We start from the raw sequence: 11150 nt of genomic DNA, 5'->3' as shown, positions 1-11150 counted from the left end.
TAGAAAGAAGGGAGAAATGTTTTCTTCTTTCACTTTGGTGTATTTTTCCATTGCAATTACATGGCATTTTATAGGCATAAAAAGTAAAGATGATGGACATAAAGTAGGAAATTTAATATTTAAGTTATTCGCAACATGAACATCCAATCCAATGTAACATCTAATGTAGTATCCAAAGTAGTATCCAATGTACAAACTATTCATAACAATTAGTTGATTTGAATTCCATTTTTTTATAAACCATATATACTTGTTTGATAGTAGTTCAAACACAAAATTAACTACTTTCCAATAAATATTTTTTCTTAGTTTGTTTTTTCCACATAACCAAAAATATTTGCTAATTACCTTTTCAGGTTGTTTTTGGTTTGTATAAAAAAAAAAATTCCGGCATAAGAAAATCCCTACTAATAGGCATAGCCAAACACCTTTTACAGTCACTTTCTCAATCTCGCCGGAGAAAGGGAACTCCGATAATATGGGAAGCAGCAGCGGTAGCGACGTAGAAGCAGGATTCGCGAAGCTACAAGGCGAAGATTTCGAGTATTACATGCAAACGTACTCCATAATCCTCGGTCGGAACTCCAAAAAATCAACGGTCGACGTCGACTTATCATCACTCGGCGGCGGGATGAATATCTCCCGTCACCACGCGCGCATTTTTTACGACTTCCAACGACGCCGTTTTAACCTCGAAGTATTAGGCAAAAACGGGTGCTTCGTCGAAGGTGTACTTCACTTACCCGGTAACCCGCCGATCAAATTAGATTCACAGGACTTACTTCAGATCGGAGATAAAGAGTTTTATTTCCTCCTTCCTGTACGCAGTATCCTTGGTGGTGGGCCGCCTATTGGGCCTAAACAAAATGTGAATTATCCAGTGGCGGCCCATTATGGTGGGATAGGGAAAAAGGGGGGATTGTTTAGAGGGAGGGAGAGGGAGTATTATGATGAGGAGGAATATGATGATGATGACGATGATGATGATGGTACTGGAGGTAAAAAGATGAGGAGGTGTGATGGGGCTGAGGGTGGTGGTGGTTATGGATATGGTTCTTGTGGTTCCAGTGGAAAAGCTTCAATTTCTGGGCAATTAGGTCAGTAAGTTTTATCTGTTTTATGGTATAGATAGTAAGACCTCTCTGTGACGGCATTTCATTATAACAGACAGAGATTTGTTTTATGGTATTTAATCTTGGTTAATCATTATTTTCTTCCTAGCACATGTTAGAGGGCATTAGTTCTTTTTCTGTTTAAAATTGCACTTGTACCATGGTACTTTGCATTTGGATTTTTGTATTTTAATTCAGCTCCATTAAATTGAATTCTATGTTAACTTCTGTTTGTGGGATGATAATTGAGAATTGTGAAGTATCTGTTATGCTTGTAAATTGCTTAACACTAAAAAAGTCATCTTTTTGTTAGTGTATTGAGATTTTGGTATTCGATTGAACTACATTGAATTGAAATATATTTAACTTCTGTTTGTGGGAATGATAATTGAGGATTATGAAGGTTCTATTGTGCTCGTGAAGTACTAAGTTGTAAAAAGGTCATCTTTTGTTTAGTGTAAGGAGTTATTGACATTTCCACCGTGGAATACAGGTGTTTCCCTGAACAACTTTGTGTACAGAGATGCTTTTGCTCTGTTGAATTACTCTTTTGTCAATGACTGCAAGTGTAGAAGATTATATTTTATTTTCTTTTAAACCAGTTTGACCAGAATTCGCTCCGTAAACAGCAATGGTTTAGTTCCATGGCTTTAGCTCCTGCTGACAAATGCTCAAAGTGTGTACAGATTAAGATTCTGTTGTAGACTCTTTTTACAGCGCTTCGAGAGGCACAAAACGATTCAGCATGGCTTTGGACAGGTTTTGTGCTTAAATTAGTATTCAAAAACTGCTTCCCTGTGAAACGTACAAGTCATTTGTTCGACCTTTCCGTAAACTCGTTCCTTGAAATTAACCAAAGCATAAAAGTGGCTTGCTAAGACGGAAGCACCTCAGTCACCTCTAATGCCTACATGCGTAGAATATTTGATGCATAATCCACCTGGAATTTGGAAATCCTCTCTCTTACAATCTTCAAGCTTCAGGGATAGAAACTTCGTCGCGGATCATGTAACAGTAATTCATTTTTTTCTTTTGCCTTCTCTTTCCAGTAACCCCTCTGGTGATTGGTTTTCGTTTAGTGTTATTGTGTTGGACTCAATGGCTGTTTTGATTGTCCCAGACATATAAGCTGTCTTGCAACATTGGCTGTTTTAACTTGGGACTGAGGCATAGTCGTTTGACTGACAGTTATTTTCCATTTTGAGGTGTTTAAAGCATTGCTTGAACCCTACATATGCAGTGCGAATGATATCCGCGGCAGATTAGTAAATTCTTAAACATGGTTCTGACTTGTATGTTCTAATGATGTCATTAGGAAGAACGGCGGAAGTCTTAAAAAACTTTTTGTGATATTTAAGAATCATTGTACATATATTTAGGACATGATATGGGTACAAAATTTCATTTTTCTCCCCTTTGTATCCTGTACATTTCTATTCCAGTACCGGATTAGTCTTCCTTAAATGATTTACAAACTATAATTGTCAAGCATATATACTCAAAATCTGTTGGAAAAATCTGAAGTATGGAAGTTGTTTGGCTGAAACATGTTGCAGATAAGAAGACAGATGGAAGATTGCGTGTTGACGGAGATGCTGACAATCAGCAGCTCATGCAGTTAGAAGAAAAGGATGTCGTGTCATCTGTAGCTAATGTGCTTTCTGATCTCTGTGGTCCAGGAGAATGGATGCCAATGGAGAAGCTTCATGCTGAGGTAACTTTTGAAGCTATTTATCATATTATACAGAGACCAAAATTTTATTTGTCAAGCAAAGACTAAACTGTATGTCTATGTAAACAAACGAAAGAGGGAAAATTTTTTGCTGCTTTATTTGTCCCTCATTTTTTTCCGCCCTGAATTATCAGAACATGAAGTTAAATTTAGGTCAATGAAGTAATGTGAAAGCAGGACTGCCCACTCTCCTCCTTTGTGAGCTTCTTTTGCCCCTGAATACAATTTCGGTGCATAAGGTGGAACTTCCATTTTACATTCTCTGTTGTTTTTCCCGAATGCTAGAATAGCAGTATGAGTACATCTTCCTTGTCTTAATATTTTGGGCATAGAGAGTACTGGTTAGGTGTTAGGTATTTTGTCTTGCCATGAAGTTACCTCAGGTTTGTAAATTTATACAGTTCACCTTAATTTTCATCTGACAATAGTGGATATTTATCACACTTTCGGATCAATCTTTTGTGACTTGACAAGGCTTAAATCTGTCATTTCTTGATATTTCCTAACACCAATGCCTTTTCGTGGTGAATTTTTTTAGAAAAGAGCTTCTCCTGCCTGGTAAGGCTATGAAATTCTCCAGCTTCAAGTTTGATTGAAATAAGCTGGATGCTTTCCTACTTCTGTCATATGTACTCCTTTCCCTTTCGTCCCACTCCATATTTTCCTTTCTTTTTTTGGTTTTGGAAGGGTGGACTGGTTTTTTGTGTTTATTCAGAGGACGAGAAGGGGTAGATACGCCCTGGTTGACTTTTTCTCTTCATCCTCTTGATATTCACGTGGCTACTTCTTTCATTATCTTTTCTGTTGATTTTCTTATCATCCACTTGAAATTTAAGTGGCTATCTCTTTCATTATCTCTCTGTTGATTTTCTATTTCTTTCATTATCTTTTCTGTTTTCTCTCTGCTGCTCCCTGATCACCTCTCTCCGGAATATCAATGACCTTAACGGTAGGAGTTAATCTGACATTAATCTATCCAATAGAAAATAGAGATTCGTATATGATTCTATTTCAGAAATTTGTCATCTTTTAGGTACCCTTGAGTGAGGTTTCAGTTTTCTTTAATTAGTTCTTCTGAATACCTGAAGAACAGATCTTATACATAGCTCTTGTGTCAAGTAAACTGCTGATTCTGTACCCGCTTTTTTTTTTCCTGTGTCGCGCGCACACTGCAGACCAGTTTAAACAATAGATCTTTTTCAGCTATCAATTAAAAAAAGAAGAAATTTGTGGACTGTGGTTATATGCTTTCATTCTTGTTTTATGCTGTTTCATTATGAAGGGCCTCGGGTGGGTCTGGAAGAACATATCTTCATGTCATGTGAAGTGACGGTTCTCAAGCGCAAATCTAATATTGACAGTCTTGTCTCATCTAAAATGGATCCAAAACGATACTCTTTTATCTTAACTTTAGTGTATGAGATACTATTACTGCTTAATTTCTCATTGTAGTATTTGGATAATTCCTTCCCCGTTTCTGAGTCGTAGGCAGTAGAATTTATCTGTCTTTGTTTGAGAATTGGACTTTTTGCTGATAGCCAGCTGCTGTATTTACAGTTGGTTGAACACTATGGCAATACGTGGCACCATAGTCGTGTGAGGAGATATCTGACATCAGAGGACTATCCCAGCCCAGAAGCCAAAACGAAGCCATGGTATGGATTGTTGATGCTGTTAAGGAAATATCCAGAGCATTTTGTCATCAATACGCGGTCCAAGGGACGGGTGACTTTGGAGTTTGTTTCTCTTGTCTCACTGATTTCTTGAGAACTAGTAACAATTTTTAGCCGTGAAGTTGTAATTGAGCTTCAAGTCAATAGTGTGAAACATGTGGCCTGAAACACTTTCCATCTAGCATCTTTTGCCTCTATTGGGATTTGAACTCTGGTCTTCCATTGTCCATTCCAGCTTTATGGAACGGTTAGTCACACGCTCGAGTGCTCAAACGTTAATGATATGTACTTCCTTTAGGTCTCAAATATTTACCTTTTCCAGCCCATTTTGTGGTTGTGTTCTACTTTACAAGATGAAATTATCTCCAAAATATCTCAATAACTTTTGCCCCGTAAGCATTTTTCACTTTCTATGCTTATTCAAAACTCGCTGTTGTTCCTGTGTTTCTTTTCATTTTTCATTGAGCCGAGGGCCTCCGAAAACAGCTTCTCTACCTCCACGAGGTAGTGGTAAGGTCTGCGTACATACTACCTTTCCAGATCCCACTTATGGGATTTCACTGGGTATATTCTATTTGTTGTATGTTTATTCAAATCAATACCGAAACAATTGAAGGATATATCTATTACTTATAATTATTAACTTGAGCTATATTTGCGTAGACTTGTACAAGTTCCTTCTTTTCAACGCAAGTCGTTGTAAAATACATGTTTTTTATTCTTGTTTCACTCTGCAAATGTAGTAACACGGTCATTAGAGATTGAGACAGTAATTGTTATCTTGTTTCACTCTGCTAATGATAGTATATAAAGAAGGGCAGTATTGGCTATAATTGATTTTGATTCGAAAAATCGCTTCAATTCACATTTCACACTACGCCAATTTCTTTCTATAGAGAATCTTTCGATGGAGAACAGTGTACTCCAAATACATTGGACCACTGATCTTCAAATAACGAATATTAGCCAAAATATAATAATTATTGAAAGTAGATGGGTGCAAAGTTTCCTGCAATTGACCTGGCATATGGCAACTACAAGCAAAGAAAAATAATTCTATATTATACTAGTTATATTAGTACTAATTAATTGGTGAAAACTAAGAAGAAATCAACAAATAAATATCGGGGCTTTTGTTCAATATTTCTCAATAGGAAAATGACACTGCCGCTCCTAAAATAATAGCCGAAAAAATATATATTTTTTGTATATACATTATATTCTGTATGTTACATACAAAAGTTATACAAATTTTATATACTTTTTCGGCTACCGAATATAAATAGTTTCTGGCACATGCTAAAAGTGATTAGGGATTTTTACCTTCCTATACCATATATGAAACCTTAGTACCCTCAATGTTTAAGGTTTGTGTTTATTACATTTCAGCATACCAAATTACCATTTATATACCATAATTAATTTAGAGGTATAATTAATTGGCAGTTTCTTACTCCTTAATTAAAGGTGTCCATATATCCCACGTTTCTCTCTCCCCTTAATTACTAAGATCTGACCAGCCCGTTTTCCCCCTCCCATTTCTTTCTCTTCTCCGTTTCTATTTCTCGTTTCTTTCTTATTCTACTCTGTTTTGCTTTTTAATCCATTTTTATAAACATAAAAAAAGTATACTAAATAAGTTGTTGGCTAGGTGATGAATCTCATTTTACCTAGTAATTCATGTAATAATTGCTAAAATTGTAGTAGCTAAATGAAGCTATTTTGCCAGCATAAGTTGACGGAAGCTGTGTTGATTTGATAGCTGTACACAGTACACTTGTGGGTGGTTCTTCAATTACCGGAAAAAAATATCGAAGAGTACATGGTCAGCACCACCGTCGCTGCTCCTTTTTACCATCGCTATTGGAGATTTCAGAAGGTGTGTTGCTTGTGGTAGACTTGTAGGTAGTCGTCCGATTGCCAGAAAAGTTACCGGAGTCGGAAAAGTTCAATGTACCAATCCAATAAATGGTGACGATTTTTGTAGATGAAGAGCAAATTTTGTTGTCAATATTTTTTTTTCACATAAGATTGTAGTTTAATTGTAGTATAAATGTAGTAATTTTGTAGAAATTGTAGATAAATTGTAGAAAAATTAGAAAAATTGTAGACTGTTTTTTGCAGAAGATTTTGTAGAAGCTTTAGTCGTTTTGGATTTGTGAAAACAGAAAACAATGCATCTACAAACATAATACAAATAATCTACAATTTATCTACAAGATATCTACAAACTGGATACATTGAATTTTAATATCCCAATTCTCATTTCAATTGTAGCATAATTGACTTTTTCGACATAATTGTAGAAGATTTGTAGAAGTTTTAGTCTTCCCAATCTACAATTTATCTACAATTTCTGGAAATATGTCTTCTTCTTCTTCTTCTTCTTCTTCTTCTTCTTCTTCTTCGAGTTTCAATCTGAAATTCAGTCAAAACCAAGTCTAATCTTCACCAAAACTCCTCAAAATTGAGATATAAACTCCTAAACTTATTCCGAATTATTTACAATAACACCCAATCCAAACAAATAATGATTTTTGAAAACCCAAATTTGAATTCAAAGCTTTCAAGCTTTTTAATGGCTATCAATGGTGGAAAATATATGGAAGAACAGATTTTTTCAACTTTGAGTTGTTGAAACTCGAAAATTTGAATTGTTCGTTCTTTTTTTTTCTCGAGAATTTGAATTGTAGTTCTGGAGAAAAATACACAGATGAGAAATCTCCTTTCCCTTTTTAAAAATTGAATTTAATGTATAATCAATTAACACAAAGATTCTCTCCTTAATTTTAGCGTGTTTTAGGGAATATTCTGCCCTTTTAATGCCTAATAGTCGAATGGTATATAAATTGTAGTTAAAGTATGGACTGGACGAGTAATTAACAAACTATGCACATTTAGGGTAATAAGAAAAATCCCAAGTGATAATACCCCGTTCTCAATTAACTTGGCCCATATGGTCTCAAACTGTAGGCCCATTACCACTTATCCCCTCAATGTAAAACTGAACAAACCCAAATGACCGATTATCTCTAGAGAAGGTTTTAGAGGAGCTGAGCTTGAGCAAACAGGAGATTAGGGTTTTGTGTACTCCATCATTTGCCTCTGACCAACGACGATGATTTACGACGTTAATTCTCCGCTTTTCCGCTCCTTCCTCAGCCAGAAAGGAGGCGCCTCCGACAAAAGGTACATTTTAATTTTCTCGTTAACCTTAAATTCATCAATGTTTTATGCTTTTTATTCGCATTTTCTCTAAAATGGAAGACTTCTTGTCCAAACTAGCGAGCGTTATATTTCATGCCAGTTCCTTTTGCTTGTTTCCTTTTATGGTGTGCTATGGGCAAACTTTGCATAAATTTTATATATAAATATCTCAATTAGCTCAGCTCTGCTGTATGGCAGTGATGAGTTGTTTCAAGTGTTTAACCAGTAGAAAATGTGCTAGCTAGGCAATTTTGTGAATGTTTTCGTATTCACAACAATATGATGCAGTCAACATTTTTTTCGTTTTCACAAATATTCAGTGGAGAAACATATTTGATTATGGCTTGTTTTACGGCCTACCTTAGTTGGTGTTAAGAAGCTGAAGCATTCTCAGCCGAAATGATGAGGGATATTCCTACAGAATTTCATGTACCTGATGTCGAAGAATCTCATGATGTCTAACTGGATACATCTCTGTTCGCTCTGCTTTATTGCATGACAGTGATGAGTTATTAAGTGTTTGACCAGTAGAAAATATGTTTGACAGGAAATTGTGTGAATGTTCTTTCATATTCACAACTATATGATGCCCTGACTATTATTTTCATGCTTTGTCAATATACTTCCTTGTAACTGCTAAGTGTTTGTAAGACTGAAATTTTGATTCAGCTTCAGAAATAAAGCAATGAGAAAACATGTTTGATTGTGGCTTATTTGGTGGCCTATTCAGTTGGTATTAATGTTCTTAAGAAGCTGAAGCAATCCCAATCAAGATGATGAGAGATTTTCTTACTAAATGTCATTTATTTGAGCACAAAGCATCTCATGATTGGTTTTAACATGATTTTGGATCTAATGTTGATCTGTAAATATTATCGTTAGGCGAGCTGCTGCTTGTGGCAACTCAGTTCCTCAATTATTAAAATATCAGATAGTGTCTAAGATGGCATATAGTGCTTCTAATGGGTTTTTAGTGCAGTGAAAGAATATAGAAGCTTTTGTAAATGGTATTTTCTTTTCTTTAGGGATAAAAAGAATGGTCTTTTCTTTTCTGAATGTTCTCGTTACTCAAGCTGCTGCTTGTGGCAAGTCAGCTCTTCAATTATTAAAACATTCAGATGAAGTGTCTCAGATGGTTTATAGTGCTTGTTAATGGGCTTTACGTGCAACAAAAGAATTATTATGAAATTTCCTTAATGTTTTTTTTTCTTTCCTATTGTTCTTGTTAGTCAAGCTGCTTCTTGTGGAGATCTCCAATTATCAAAACCATTAGGGAATCCTGAAGATTGCTTGTTGAGCTCGTTAATGAGTTTTAAGTGCAACAAGAGAATTGTCGAGGTCTTTCATAAGTGGCTCTTTGTTTGGTGCTCCATCTCCTATCTTTATTTAGTGTAGTTTTTATGTCAACTTGGTGTGGTTCCGTCCCTCACCCCAAACTAGGGGAGATCCCTTCCTTGGCACGTCGTCATAGTCAAGGCCATTTCACTTGTTTGCAATATTGTATTATATATATATATATATATATATATATATATATATATATATATATATATATATATATATATATATATTCCCTGGGTACTTCCATCAAATTATAGGGTTAAAATTTGATGATATCAGGTTATAATTTATAAAACCTTCATCTTTTAGGCTCTTGTAGTTATTTCCTTATGTCTTTTCGTCATGTTCACTCTGGTCTCTCCATGGTGAATACTCTGATGTGTCTGCACATTTTAATGCTAACTGCATGTTGATCTTGATATAACGGCAGCGCCTCTAATACTTTGTCTAATTGTCTAGGAAAACTGAAGAGCAGAGGCCCAAGGAACAGAGGCCAAAAGCAAGTGATAACAAGCCTGTTATGAATGAGTGAGAGTTGCCAGATGTGAACTTATTTAGATTATTTGAAATGTTGTTAAGCAACTCTTTTAAAGATGTTGAGCACGCAATTGTCATTTGAATAGATCTATCTCTTAAGTTTTTTGATCATTGACTTCTATTGGTCTTAATCTATACAAGCTTTTAAGTATGCTGCCTTTGCGTTTTCTTTACTTTTTTTTCAAGGGTTTCTCTTCCTCTCAATTCCTCCGTGGCATCGTCATCAGCAACAACTACTGAGCAGAATATTCTGATCTTGAAATCATCCGGCGGTGATGAATTTGAGATGAAAGAATCTATCGCTGTTCAATCCGTAACCATCAAAAACATGGTGGAAGATGGTTACAGCATAATCCCACTCCTAAATGTCAATACCTGAACCCTAACCAAAATTATCGAGTACATGAAGAAGCACAGTGATGACAAGATGAATCTGAATGAAGAAGATATCAAAAACTTTGAGAAGAAGGATCTGAATGAAAAAGATATCAAAAATTTCGACAAGGAATTCGTGAACACTAGCTTCAAATACCTGTTTGAAGTTCTATTTGCTGCTAATTACCTTAACATTAAGGGCTTATTTGAGTTTTTATGTGAGACGATTGCTGATAGAATTAAGAACAAGTCGGTGAAGGTTGTTAGGAAGATATTTAATGTCACAAATGATTACACCGAAGAGGAAGAGGCAAAGGTTTATGAGGAAAATAAGTGGGCCTTTGAAGGAGAACGTGACAAACCTGTTGATTAGTTTGTGTTTGTGATCTTTGGGGGTAGTAATTAGTTTCTGGAAACATATCTGGTGGTTATGGTATCTAGTTAAGTGTTATGTAGTTCAGTTCTGACAAATGGTATATATAATTCTCTAACAAATAGAAGAGTGCTAGCAAAAATGTAAACGAGCGTTGTATCGCATGCCAGCTCCTTTTGCTTGTTTCCTTTTTGGTGCGCTACAGTGATGAGTTGTTAAGTGTTTAACAAGCAGAGGAATGTTTGACAGGCTATTATGTGAATGTTTTCGTATTAACTATACGATGCCCAAGAAATATCGGGAGAGATGATCAGGTAGGACATGACGAGACTTCAGAATTCCGTGGACATGACCTTTGATAGGAAGGTGTAGAGGTCGAATATTAGGGTTCTAGGTTAGGAAGTAGTAGAGTACTTTTCTACTTCGTTCCGAACGAGAGGCTAGTCTGATAGGGTTGTGTCCTAGACTGCAAGTTGTTATTGTTGTGTCCACACTATTCTTCCACTTTTCATAGTACCGACTACCGAGCCTTATGTGTTATTGTTATTGCTTTTTATCTATTTTCTGGTACTTATGATGTTATTATTTTTATGATTTTTGTTTATGATACTGATATATTGTCTTTTTTATCTTCTTGAGCCGAGGGTCTATCGGAAACAGTCTCTCTACTCCTTGGGGTAGGGGTAAGGTTTGCGTACACGCTGCCCTCCCAGGACCCAAAAAAGGTGTTAGAGCGCGTTCTGCATTTGATATTTGAATATATCATCACACTATAACCGGAGAGAATTTAGATCAAAATT

At 35.8% G+C, this 11150-nt stretch overlaps 1 protein-coding gene and 1 pseudogene across 1 annotated transcript; both read left to right on the top strand.

Moving 5' to 3' along the window:
* The first annotated feature begins 396 nt into the window (after positions 1–396).
* Positions 397–4857, top strand: LOC107762274 (transcriptional activator FHA1). The gene is made up of 3 exons (NM_001425752.1): positions 397–1097; positions 2669–2826; positions 4402–4857. Exons 1-3 carry the CDS (start codon positions 479–481, stop codon positions 4609–4611), a joined length of 987 nt encoding a protein of 328 aa, NP_001412681.1. The 5' UTR covers positions 397–478; the 3' UTR covers positions 4612–4857.
* A 3903-nt stretch (positions 4858–8760) lies between these two features.
* Positions 8761–10492, top strand: LOC107762271 (SKP1-like protein 11; annotated as a pseudogene).
* Positions 10493–11150: the final 658 nt, after the last annotated feature.

This window comes from Nicotiana tabacum, chromosome 8, assembly GCF_000715075.1.
Source record: "Nicotiana tabacum cultivar K326 chromosome 8, ASM71507v2, whole genome shotgun sequence".
NCBI lineage: Eukaryota > Viridiplantae > Streptophyta > Magnoliopsida > Solanales > Solanaceae > Nicotiana > Nicotiana tabacum.
The sequence above is the reverse complement of the archived record's forward strand: the minus strand, read 5'-3'. Positions and strand labels throughout refer to the sequence as shown.

Coding starts and splice junctions, on each gene's coding strand:
- LOC107762274 (NM_001425752.1), top strand. CDS start 479: ATGGGAAGCAGCAGCGGTAGCGACGTAGAAGCAGGATTCGCGAAGCTA. Junction 1,098..2,668: donor TTCAATTTCTGGGCAATTAG/GTCAGTAAGTTT, acceptor AACATGTTGCAG/ATAAGAAGACAGATGGAAGA. Junction 2,827..4,401: donor TGGAGAAGCTTCATGCTGAG/GTAACTTTTGAA, acceptor CTGTATTTACAG/TTGGTTGAACACTATGGCAA.